Raw genomic sequence first — 13871 nt, 5'->3', positions numbered from 1 at the left:
CCGCTTTGAATAAAGATCGGTCTTTTTTTCTGCAATTTATATTTGCCTTACCATAGGAAAGCTTTATGTCAAATTTGGTTGAAATTGGCCAAGCGGTTTGAGAGAAGTTTAAAATGTAAAAAGTTTACAAAAAGGACAGACGGACGACGGACAAAATGTGATCAGAATAGCTCACTTGAGCTTTCAGCTTTTACAATAATTATATGCTTTTGATACGATATGGAAAGCAGTTTAGTGTATACTGACACTCAATTTTTTCTGCCCATATAGAATAAGCAATAATAGCTTATAAAAATTTGGCGACTTTCTACAAAAATTCGAATTCGAAAGAAATAGCCATATCTTTTGGAGCACTCCTATCCGATATATACAAACGTTATCAGTTAAATGAAACTTATTACCAATTATATCTTTCGAATCACCCGATATATAATAATAGAATACATTACATAAAACATATATAACTAATTTATTACTGCTAAAAAAATGTATCCGCATGCAGGATAACTTAAAGATATAAAGGTTTCCCTATTGCATGGTTACAAGTTCTCCAGAGTAAAGGTGCGGTCAAACAATGCGTTTTTTCATCAGATTTTTAATCTACTTGATCAGGTTAGTCGAATTGAGTCGATTTTTGAGGTGATCACACGATACAATTTTTACAATCGATTTTCGATTTATAAAACCTATTCAATATTTTTGTTGTACGGAACAAAGTCATTGTGACATCACGATTCTCACCAGAGAGTCGATGGAAAATCGGACGCACTTCAGATTTTCAATCGACTTCAGACTACGCTTTCGACTTACGTGGTCACACGGTATGATTTTAGTCGAAAGCAAAATCGGATGAGAAAATCTGATGTAAAATCTGATGGAAAATCGTATCATCTGACCGCATCTTTAGACTTTACCAGGGTACGACTTAACCAGGTTACAACTCTAGAATTCGCTAGTAGGTTGCGGAGTTTAGGAAGTAGGTTTAGATATCTTGGGACAAAAAGCACTGGATGTAGAGATGCAGAGAATGTGAATTGCATCTTTTGTTAAGCCTGTTGCGTAAATAACGGATATATAACAATGCAAACAAATTGTATTCTATTTATACATATTGAGTTTACTAGACAAATGACAAAGTAAATATAAAGGATTTAGAAAAAATACTGCTTTTATGTAATGTAGATTGTGCATAACCTTGTCTAATAAATAAAAAGCGAAAACATACTTTGCCTAGTTTGTTAAATACATTAAATAGTAATAAAGAAAGAAAAAAAAAAGTAATACGATAAATAAAATATTGAAAAGCTGTGTGTATATATATTATAATTTTTTCACATCAAAGCGAAAGAAGAAAAATAAAAACAACAGAAAAAAGAATTATGTAGCAAAGATATGCTATCAACACTACTTATAGAAGTGTCATCGACTTTAAATCAACGACGTAGGTCTGCAATACGGATTGTATTCTGTTTGAATTGATTTTTTCTTAAAAGCTGTTGTAAGCTCCTTTAACCTTACATTGCCAAAAAAACCCACAAAACAATATAATGAACAACCAAATTCAAAATGTCATTTTCTTTATATACGAACATCCCGATAGTTTTTACGTTGTTTTCTGTAAAACTTTATACCTTTTATTTGCATTCCATTTAATTAATTTAAATCCTGTTATGATTTCTGAGAGCTACAATCTTTTGAAAGGTTTTGCGGAACTTTACTTTCTCCTCGTCTTTTTCCTTCTTTCCCCCGCAACAGTCACAGCTTACTTGGAAAACAAAATAATATATCATAAATAGAATGTACATTTGATTTCCGATATATCCTATCCAAATATACATACAAAAGGTTAGAGCAAAAAAATTACATATTTCATGAAGTATGTTATATTTGTATTACCTGTATAATAAATAATCAGCAGATTATAATAAAAATGAAAATAATAATCATACCAATAATAATAATGATAATAATAATAATAGTAAACAGAAAGAAAAAGATAAATATGTAAATAGTTATTTATTTTCTATATAGAATATCATTCAAAACAGTATTTTGGCAATACATGTATATAACAGATTTTTAAATCAAGAGTCATTTTCTTACTTTTGCATTTTCCTTTTTTTCGACAACAGCCGAAGCGGTAAGGAAGAAACACCAGGTTGATGGGGGACGGGATCCTCCAGTGGTAGTCATTGATCACAGTGTATCTCTCAAATCTCCACAGCTTCTCTGCATTTTGCTGCACCCTCTCAAAAGTATAGCTAGGAAACAAGCAACAATTCTACTTTTTTAATCAAGGAATCAACGAACCATCGAGATTTTAAATCCGCGAGGTGTATGTCTCGTGCTTTTACATGAATATTATTTATATTTGTTTTAGCAGGAATCTACAGAAGTTTCTTACAGCGAAACTGCGTTTATATGACAGACAGATATAGTTCTATATTACACTTTTATTGTTTAAACTGTTTACTATCGAATTATGGTATACCATTTTTGTTTTGTTTTTATTGTTTAATAAAAAAAAAAGTAAGATGATGCCCAAGTATAAGGTAGCTATTACATGAATATCTTATTGAACAAACAACAACTGGTTTTAATAAAAACACGATTATCAAACAATCTCTAAGATTTAAGTATTGATTAAATATCATAAGAACGATCAAACATAAAAATTGATCAAAGGTAAACAATATATGTACCTAAACATAGCGATAACAAGGTTGACCAACAAGAGGTTGGAAAATAGAAGGTAGAATGCAGCCACGGCTTGTACAGTCCAGTCTTCTTGAGGACAACGTTCTTTAGAAGTGTCTGACTCCCACACAGATGTTATGTTGGTACATTCGCCTTCATCATTCCCTGACAAAAGAAATGTTATATAAAACGAAATGTAAGATAGGTCTTTGAACAGCAGAGAAACACTATAAGTTGTATGTTAATGTGTTAGGGGGTGGGGTGGGGGTGGGGGTCGGTTAGTAAACGGTATTGCCAGCATACTGGTTATTGATGTAAATATGTAAACATTAGACCAGCTAACCTTTGTTATTATTTTACTATTCTTTTCCTGATTTTAAAGTTTAATATTTAGTTTGCCAATTCTTTGCAATTCACAATAAACAGACCATTTTTCTACATCACAGACTCATTCATGTAAAACAGGGTGTCTCAGTTTGATGAACTGAAACACAACTTCATTTGTATTCGGAAAAAATTACGTTTTTCATTAATTGAAAAGTCTTGGATTATCCCGATGAAATCATAAATATTCATTAAATGGCAGATGACTAGACTAAGAACCAGTTTATTAGCAAACAATACCATTACTCAAGGGAAAGCATCACAAAATAAATGACCATCTTTAAGTACTTCTTAAAGGTAGCTTAAATATGCTTACCGGTATTGAAAAACTATCTTTAAGCCACATTTGAGTTATCTTTGCTGCTTAAAGGTTGTTTAAAGATGGCTTTTAGAAGGCGTAAAATAAAGCAACCTTTAATCCACCTTGAAGGACAACCTATAGGTCCCTAACTTCTAACCGTCTTCAAACCAATTTTAAGGTTTTGTTTGTTCAAAATATAAATGTCTTAAGTCAATATTGAACTAACTATTCCTCAAAATGTATTAACTTTATGACCATTTAACCAATTGTGCCGGATAACTATATTGAATGTGTATGCGAAGTATTTGTTCTAAATGATAGAAAAAAACCCAACAGATAATAGCTGCGCATTTTGAGACAAGACACACCTGTTGTGTATATCTTGTATATTATTCGTTAGTTCGAAACAATCGATTTTACTTAATTATATATTATGTTTTTAATTTAAATCCCATGGTGAACAAGAATAGAATTCCTGGGTCCCCCGCCGGTCAAGCAGTATACTAGTATCGCGTCTATCGACCAATGCTGATTTTCGAACTTGACCAAAGTATTAGTGGTATAAACATTTGGTATAAATTTAATGAAAATCTGTCAAAATTTGTAGGCATGAGAGCGCTCACAAGGTCAATTTTTGGATAAAACGGAGTCTTTATTGCGGTCAAAGTCCCATAACTCCAACAAAAAGTATCGACCAATGCTGATTTTCGAACTTGACCAAAGTATTAGTGGTATAAACATTTGGTATAAATTTAATGAAAATCCGACAAAATTTGTTAGCATGAGAGCGCTTACAAGGTCAATTTTTGGATAAAACGGAGTCTTTATTGCGGTCAAAGTCCCATAACTCCAACAAAAAGTATCGACCAATGCTGATTTTCGAACTTGACCAAGGTAATAGTGGTATAAACATTTGGTATAAATTTAATGAACATCCGTCAAAATTTGTAGGCATGAGAGCGCTTACGAGGTCAATTTTGGATAAAACAGTCATTATTGTGGTCAAAGTCTCATAACTCCAACAAAAAGTATCGACCAATGCTTATTTTCGAACTTGACCAAGGTAATAGTGGTATAAACATTTGGTATAAATTTAATGAAAATCCGTCAAAATTTGTAGGCATGAGAGCGCTTACAAAAAAAGTGTGACGGACGGACACACGGACACACGGACGCACGGACGGACGCCCGGCATTTCTATGTCCCCGCACCGCGTTGCGGCGGGGGACAATAAAAAATAATTGAGAATACATTAGATAAATTAATGGCCTTTTTTATCGTATGCATGTACATGTATATAGGACTTCAACACCTTTAGGAACCTGACAAGCACATGGGCACAAAACACACCTGTTGTATATATCTTGTATATTCTGTGTTACTTCCAGGGGTTTTCTAAAGTTTAGCAAACAATACAGTAGAACTAGATATACACAAACGAATGAAACTATGTCTAGACAAACGAAGCATCGATATCAAGAGCGATTTAATAAAGGAAGTAAAGTCTACCTATCTACATTACCGATCAGACCCAACCTAACACCCGAGTAAACCCAAGCTAAACCCCGGGTGTACTTTTTGAGTTTACTGTGGGTTTGCTTTTTGAAGACTTTGGTCCACTCGGGGCTTAATTTGGGTTTACTTGGATATTGCTTTTGAGGTCCACAGTACGCACTGAAGTGTGAAGCAGACCCGCCATTTCTCTTACCATCCTACTGCCTGTAATTTCTGGCCCTTGTATATTCCGAATACATAGTTAGCATCTGTTTTAAGGGGTATACTTCTAACTGGGTTTATTCTCTGTGTCCACTCTGGGTTTACTTTGGGTCCACTCTAGTAAACCCGAAGTAAACCCAGAGTAGACCCAGAAAGTAAACCCAGGGTTTAGTTGGGATTTACTTTCTGTAAGTTGGGTCTGATCGGTACTGTATGATTGTACATGAATATTTTACATGTGTCTAGCAGATCTAAAATTTGGTATATAAATATTTAAAATTAATAGACAAAATACGTATAAGCTCTAAACGAGAGAGAGAGAGAGAAGAAAGAGAGAAGAGAGAGAGAGAAGCGTTCACTGATGATACATAGGTTTAATATAAAATAATTATAATTTCACGTTAATCTAGACAGAGGGTAAGAACTGATGCGAAAGAGACGGCACTTAACGTCCCAATAAAGTTGCAAAAACTGTGAAAAAAGACCGAAATAAAATTTCATTATGGTGATATGTGTTCATTAAAGAAGTGATAAAGGCGATCTATGTTCAATAGAGCGACGAAGTGAGAATTTCGCCGTTTTCAAAAGCAAAATTGGCTTATAGATAACTGTTAATGCATAGTGCGTGTTTACAATTAATGCCGCCTGAACGTCTGAGGTAGCGTTATATGCAACTTTAAGGTGCTTAAATGCTACTTAACGATGGCTGAAAGACGATTTGACAATAGAGACCTAAAAGCTCTAGCTTAAAGATGACTTAAATGTGGCTTAAAGATTGTATAACCTTTTAGCTACAATAAGTCACTATTAAGGCATCTTTAAGAAGTAACTTAAGGATTGTTTTTCGCACTGTGAATTTTTATTTTTCTCCTGATTTATTGTCTGTATTGGTATAATAACATAGTTATACCACTGAATAAATAAACAATATTCCAGTTTCGCAAATGTATGCATCATATCCGATGGAAAGCTACTACCTCCAAACTATCCTGAAATCGCATATTATCAAATTAATAAACGGGGGAAAATCAATTATATAACCTTTGAGGGAATCAAGATTCAGCTCTCCGTACAGTTGCCAGTAGGGATAGTATATGATGGTCCAGATCCTCCAGCTTGTCCAATGACCTTTCCATATTGTTTGGTGGTCTGGCCAAAGGTTAGCGTGGTAGTATATGCCAACTCCCAACACCACGAAAATAGCTATGGAGAGGAAACCAAGGAGATCCTTGAGCTAAATAAAGACAATTACCAAAATACACATTATTCTTTCAAACAATAGTAGTTTTAACATGAATGAATTATGAGCACTGAAGACTGAAAGGAGAATAATGACCACGGCATTCCATGATCTCGGCAAATAAAATGTATTTACCATCTCTTTGATCATTATAAGAGTGGGTCCCATTTTTCTGTGGATAAGGAAAACTTCCAAGAACCTCAGATACATCACCAGCAAAGACAATGAGAACATGCGTCTTGAAACAGTAAACGTTTCAGAAGGATGAAAATGGCGCACCCAAAGAGCCGTTGTTAGTAAAGAATATGACAACAAATCCACCACATTCCAGAAGTCGTACAAGTATCTCTTCATCCTGCGGTAGTAGCTTCTATGAGAACGACCTGTGTCTTCCATACATCCCTAATATGAAACCGATGGATTATATAAGTGTAAAATATATATGATTTTTTTTTCACAGAACAAACTAATCGGCCATAATAATACTTTGTTTATCATATTCCAATTTTGTTATCCCGTTTTTTTTTAATTTGGTTCAGTTGGACCAGTTATATGTTAGTCAAATATATATTTGTAAACAATTACAACATTTATTAAACAGTTATTAAAAAGTATATATGGGACTAGAGAAGAAGATTTTCTAAGACTTAATTCATTTTTACTATATGGCCATATTGGCATCACCCTAGAGCCTGAACCCCTGACCCAGGGGCCATGAATTACACAATTTTGGTAAAGGGCTTTATGGACATCATAATTATGCATTTAGGTATTAACAAATATATATATCGGAGTAGAGAAGAAGATTTTCTAAGATTTAATTCATTTTTACTATATGGCCATATTGGCCCCACCCTAGAGCCAAAACCCATGACCCAGGGGCCATGAATTTCACAATTTTAGTAGAGGGCTTCAAGGACATCATAACCATGCAACCAGTTATTTTTCCTAACATGTATTGGAGTAGAGAAGAAGATTTTGAAATGTTGTTGTTTTTATTTTTGTATATTTAGCCCCACCAGTGGTGCCCCGGGGGTGGTAGAGCCATGCATTTCATAATTTATATTCCTCTAACCATAGAGATGCCTCACACCAAAAATAGTAACAATTAGCCTTGTAGTTTTTAAGAAGAAGTTAAAAGATGTTATATTGTTAACGCACGGCGACGGACGAAAACGGATAGCAATAGCTAGGTCACCTGAGTATCCTAAAAAACAAAGCAAAAGAAAAAAAATACTAAAACAAATCACAAAAACACCCCCCTAAAGAAAATACCTTTGATACCTTACACCATGTTAATTGTTTGTTTGTTTGTTTGTTTTTTTGTTTGTTTTTTTTTAATAGCTTATTTACAATCTGACCGAAAGTTCTAAGTACAATAATTTAAAAAAAAAAATCAGTTTAGATGATAATACATTTATGTATATTTTAATAAAAACATTGCTTTTACACCGTATCAATTACATGTACCAACCTAAAGCATCCCATAATGGCACATGTGATTCAATCCTTGTAAATTATGTTTGTTTTTGATATCACATAAATACAGAAATTGAGCGCACAATATTGTAAATTTGCAGGAATTCTCGACACGAATCAATTGTGATTTAACGAGGCCGAGTACAGAACGAGTACGCACGCTTTCGCGCAGCGTTTCATTTGTATTGTGACGTCATCTTTTTGCTTGTTTGACGCCATGGCGTGATAGTTTTATCTGCAGATATTCAGCGAAATTTGTTGAAAATGGCTCGTTTAATGCGTAAAATTAATGTTATATTGTGGAATAAACATAAGTGTCTCGAAGTATAAGCTATATTTGGGCTCGGGTCGAAAAAGTGAAGAGGGTTCAGCAGGCCAAACCCTCTGTCACGTTTTCTTAACCCGCCTAAATATAGCTTAATTCATATATTTCAAGACAGTAACCATGTATTTTATATTAATGACCCTTAATATGTGATGTTATATATTTTTTTATTACTTAAATATGTCTGAAGGCTTTAATAATACTATAAAGATCACCTTTTCCGCCTTTGTCAAATAAAAATAGCCATTATCTGACAAATCTGGGAAATTGGGCATACAAAAATCAACTTTGAAAAGACCCCTGGAACAAACCAGGAGGTAAAAGGGTTTTTTTATATGACCATTTGATGCCTTTTAGCAATAACTTTAATATGTAGAACGGAAAAAGAAATCCCTAGGGCAGAAGTTTAAAAAAATGTGCAAAATTGATACATTTCAAGCGAAATCCCATAGGGTCCTATGTTAAAGATTAACAAACTTTGAGATGACCCCCTAAACAAACGGTGTGGTAAATGTCTTATTTTTTAATCTTAAAATAATAATTATATCAGTAGAAATTCAGGTAAAAAAATTCATTAAAAAATCTAGGGCAGAACTAATTAGACCCGGCCTCGTTAAATGTCTATAACCTCAAAAGGCTATGTCATAATATATTATGTTGAGAGTCGAAGTACATGGCTATTCCGGTTATTGAAAAACTCACAAGCTTTCAAAAATGACAATGAGAGGTAAACCGATCACTAGTTATATTGGAAATGTTTATGCAAACATTTTAATGAAATTATATATTGTGTATATCCTAAAAAAACTAGTAATAAGAAAAGAAAATAGTGTTCGTACAGCAGATCTAGAAATCAATAACGACAACTTAAAATTATCGGTATATTATAATTCAACATTATGTTATAATAACAAACATCTAAAACAAAAAAGTTTTAATTTAAAAAAAAAAAGACCACCAGTTGGATTTGAATCCAAAACACTGCATGTTTGTATTTACTAATCCAGTACGAAACCACTGAGCCATGTGAGACTTGTCAATATGCGATGTAAAGTACTGTTTGGAACAACACTGTCATATCAATGGTCTTTGTTTTTTATCCTTCAAAAAATAATTTCAAAAAGTACATAATTAGTCATCTCTGGGTCATCTCTCCATCTTTTTTTAAAAAGCGACTTTTTTAATGTTGAAATGTGTTATCTTTACACGTTTTAAATTTGTGGCGAGAAGACCCAGAAACAACAAAATCATTTAAAAACAGTTGTAAATAAGAAGGATTTTGCATGAATTGCATCGTGTTGCTATATTTAGACCCGTATTATGATAAAACCTTTTGCATTACAAATATTTTTCCACTCATTCCACATCCAACAGAAACCAAATAACGGTTATAATTCGAAAAATTATGATTAATTGATGAAATTTTCACTCTCCTTATGCGCCCAGATTCCTGCCGAATGTACATCTTAAGTGCCCACTTTCTTTATGCTTACTTTCAATTTTTCAGTACATTTTAACTGCATTTATCGAATTTATGATCTCACAAGTGCATGTGCTCGCTTTTGATTACATGGAATCAATCTAACATATCCTTCTAATGTATACTCTCTGAATCTTAATTATGCCACTTCTTCAAATATAAAAAAAATGAAGACTTTTTTTAGACTTACGAAACAACTGGTGAGCTCTTCAATCAAATCTCCAGCGCCCCAGAAATATACGTAGTATTCAAAGATTCTAGCGATGCCCTGTACGTAATATTTGGTGCTGATACTCGTGAGTACAAATGCGCTGTACATTACCAACATTGTGAAAAACAACATCTGAAACATTAAACGTTTATAATAAAAAACAACATTTCTCCACACAGTACAATTGCGTTTAACCACAAAAAATTTCAAAAGCTCAATGAAACATTGTTAATATGGATATGATAGACCATAATATGAGAAACCAGTTTCTTTCATACCGTTGTTGATATTTTACTTACGTAATTGAATACGTATTTTGTTAGTGGTGCAGTAAAGAACTGTTTCGGCTTGTGGATTGCTGACTGAAACATTAGTAATGAAAACAATATTATATCAGTTAAAAGTAAAATAACAACAAATAATCATGCTATTTTATCTAACCGATCAATAATTTCCGTGCTATCTGCCAATGGTGAAAAATAATCGAAACAATTTACCGGCGGCATTTGATTTTCTTGCTTTTTTTTTTTTTTTTTTTTTTTTATCTCGGAACGTCTTGTGGTGTAATCAGAGTCGCTCCGTTAAATTCAAAGTCCGATAACTCTACTTTTATAAATAAAGTTTTCATCGCTGTGATATCGCTGACTATTCGGACGATGAGTTAAAGACGTAAAAACATAATTACTTTCGGTGACAACCGGAAGTTACGAGGAACAAAACAAAATAGTTTAATTATATTTACAGACAAAGTTTGGTCGTCCAAGACCTAATTGTTTCCGAGATGTCGAGGAGAAACGGTTTCTTTTTTCTTGCGGGAAAGGAAACGGACAACCGGAAATTTTTTTTTTTTCAAAATGACAAAAAGGGCTGTGAAATATTGTCAGAATGTATTTTCAAAGAACATTGCAGGTAATTTTATGCAGTCATTTCGGAGAAATTCTGCAGACAAAAAAGAGGGGGGGGGCAGAATTCGTACCCAAATTCCGTGCCTCCTTGAGCTCCAAGGAATACAGCCACTGGCATAAAACTTAATACGGCCTAACTTCAATCTTTACTTACCATATCCTGAAAATTTCAGAGTCTTATCGCGCAGAGTTTCTGAGAACACACCCTTCCCACAAAATAGGTCGTAAGAATTACTAAATCAGCCGTAAATCGGTACGGAAGTGTCGTCAAAATTTTCAAAAACATATAAAATTCAAGCCACGTTCCATCATCTGTGGAAAAATTGTTGAAATCGGTTGAATAGTTTTTGAGAAATCGCGAGCACAAAATTTGGAAAAAAAAATATAATAAGAAACGGTACGACAACAATAAGGTATTCCGCTGGAAACGGAAGACCTTTGTAAGACACGATCTCGTTGTGTGCAACGAGGAGGTCTTCCGTCCGATTTTAGAATTTGAGATACATGCATGACCTTTATTTTGCTATTTACCAGCTAAATAGGATTTAGAAAGAGAAGAAATCCTTTGATTTTAAACAGACTCTTTTCTTCAATTTCTTTATTCCCTTATTAACGAATATATCATAAAATTGGACTTCTCGCGCTTGTTTTGTTTCTGATACATGTATAAGAGCTTTGATTGGAAACCTTTAGATCCTTCTTGTCCCCTAATTTGAGGGGCAAGCCCCTTTTTCTTGATACCAAATAAAAGTTTTTTTTATTTACAAAAAAAAAAAACAAACCATTTTGTTCAACAAGTGTTTCTAAACTTATTACCGTTTTTGAGATATTTTAGGAGCCGACCCTTTATCTCCTGATAGGGACCATTAAACGAAACTTTGGTGGTTAAAAATTATTATTAACGTTATTCTAAGCCTCTTCTATAATGGTTTTCAAAATATCTTTCCTTTTTAAGATGATCAAAATATTGGACTTCCAGACCCCTTAAACCCCTTATTATTTAACAGATCAGAAAACTTTTAACATACATAGGTAAATAACTGAAAGCTAACCATTTTGCTTCCAAGATGCATTACAAAATATTTATAATGAAAAGATATAAATTAAAAACTTTGGACCCCTCTTGGCCATTAGGTTGAGGGGTCAGCCTCTTTCTCTTGATATCAAATGAAAGATCTTTTTATTCTAAAAACATTTTGTTCATGAAGTGTTTCGAAATCTGTTCCCGTTTTTGAGATATTTGGGAAAGATTGTTTCAGGGATCGACCCTTTATCTCATAAAAGGGCAATTAAACGAAACTTAGGTGGTTAATTATTATTGCAAACGTTATTCTGAGCAACTTCTCTTCTATAATGCTTTTCAAAATATTTCTTTCTTTTTTTTAAGATATAGATGTATTAATATCATCGATATGTTAATTTGCTTGGCAAGTAGTTTATAATCTGTATTTAAATTACGCACATTTTTATAATATGCATTCTCGGACTGTTCCGACAAGAATTTCGAGAAAACCTCTGATGAATCGTGTTGTGTAATATTTAAAATTTTATCTAATTATATATCGGTATTCCAAATATTACAAAAATTGTTTGGATTCAACCAATAATGAATTCTAGTCTCGTTCATTCCGATGTTCGGCTATCTCTGTTAATCTGCGACAAGTAAGAGATACCAGGTCACGTGATAGCTTGATGATGCGAACTCTAAAAATAGACTGACTCTCTGCTTGTCCGAGATGAACGGAGTCAGCCGACGGTTGAACGACATTTAAATGAACACTGGCGTAGAAACATATCTCAGCTATGTTAAAGAAGGTATCAGAATGCTACCACGTGTGATTAAGAAAAGTTTGCATAAGCCCCGCCCCTTATTCATGAAATATTACGAGATATGGGTATTTCTGTAATTAAAAATCATCTACCAAAATAAATATGATTAATTATTATGTTAGATTGTTTCAAGAAAGGTAAACTGAAAAAAAAATCAACTTTTCTTTATATCTTGCGAAATCATGAAATTCCTAAGTCGTCTGATTACGTGTCAAGGTTGACTACATCACATCGGCGCTTGCAGCTGTGATCATGATTAACATGTGGACTTCGGTGATATAACTGGGAATTTAACTCATCTACAACCAACGTGGGCGGGAATAGGCATAGGATTAAAAAAAAACAAGGTAGGATTTATATGTACTTTCCCTAGATACTGTTTTTATTTTTTAATACTGTGGGATGGAGCAGAAAGAAAGCGAAATTCCCCAGCTTCGATTTTGTTTACTTGTTTACATTTGTTTTCCATGTAATATTGTGATTAAACATCAGTTTGGTGACTCGATCAGGCAAAGTTAATGTTCTGCGTCTCGCTAATTTGGATCAGAAAGAGTATTAAGGCTCACTGTAGCTTTATACTGGTCTTATATTGCGATAATATGATAGCTCGGATTTCATCCATGTTAAAAAAAAAAACGTAAACAATGGAAAGTCTAAACACTTTACGTGCTAGCACTACAAAGATTATCTGTGAGGATCTGGATCGAATATATCTGGAGAGGGATATTCTTTTTTCTATCATACATACTTCTCAGAAATGCATTAAATTTTCTTACAGTAAAACAGACCAAATTACAAAATGATAGTATAACTTAATCGAATTGATCGTCTTATTTTCGCAAAAAGATCAGGTAAAGGTCAGTATATGTTTCCTCAACTGAAAGAATGATAAAAGAATCAATTATTTTTGTGTATATCTGAAATATAAAGTTTTAGTCATTTGATGAAAGGATAAAATCTAACAATATCTATCAGTTTATACAACTGAATTGTATAAATATTTGAACTAAAAATGATATTGCTTAGACGGCATTTTTCTAATTTTCTTAAATTTTGAAGATATTCTTATTGATTTTTTCGTTTCCTAATTTGGATTATTTTAGATTTTCAAATATTAGACAGACTCTAAATATATACCTATATAAATTGATAAAAAAAACTAATATATTGACCATTTTTGTAAAAAAAAAAAATCCGATTCTTTTTATAGCACAAGCGTAAAAAGGCAACAACAAAAAAATTGCTTTAAAGAAAAAAAAATTAAAATCACATTCTGAAAAAAACCCACATTTGATTGTCAATT

At 33.0% G+C, this 13871-nt stretch overlaps 1 protein-coding gene across 1 annotated transcript in view; it reads right to left on the bottom strand.

The window, feature by feature from the left end:
• Window positions 1-457: 457 nt before the first annotated feature.
• Window positions 458-13871, bottom strand: part of LOC105317633 (transient receptor potential cation channel subfamily M member-like 2) — a 32717-nt gene continuing 19303 nt past the window's right edge. The window contains exons 15-21 of the mRNA XM_034464686.2: window positions 10133-10195; window positions 9813-9965; window positions 6474-6740; window positions 6140-6332; window positions 2703-2862; window positions 2104-2261; window positions 458-1765 (exon numbers count right to left, since the gene is read on the bottom strand). Of these exons, the coding sequence (XP_034320577.2) occupies window positions 1659-1765; window positions 2104-2261; window positions 2703-2862; window positions 6140-6332; window positions 6474-6740; window positions 9813-9965; window positions 10133-10195 (1101 nt within the window). The 3' untranslated portion in view covers window positions 458-1658. The remainder of the gene's footprint in view (window positions 1766-2103; window positions 2262-2702; window positions 2863-6139; window positions 6333-6473; window positions 6741-9812; window positions 9966-10132; window positions 10196-13871) is intronic.

The sequence above is a fragment of the Magallana gigas genome, chromosome 1 (assembly GCF_963853765.1).
Source record: "Magallana gigas chromosome 1, xbMagGiga1.1, whole genome shotgun sequence".
Taxonomy (NCBI): Eukaryota; Metazoa; Mollusca; class Bivalvia; order Ostreida; family Ostreidae; genus Magallana; species Magallana gigas.
This window is presented reverse-complemented; position numbering and strand designations above follow the sequence as displayed.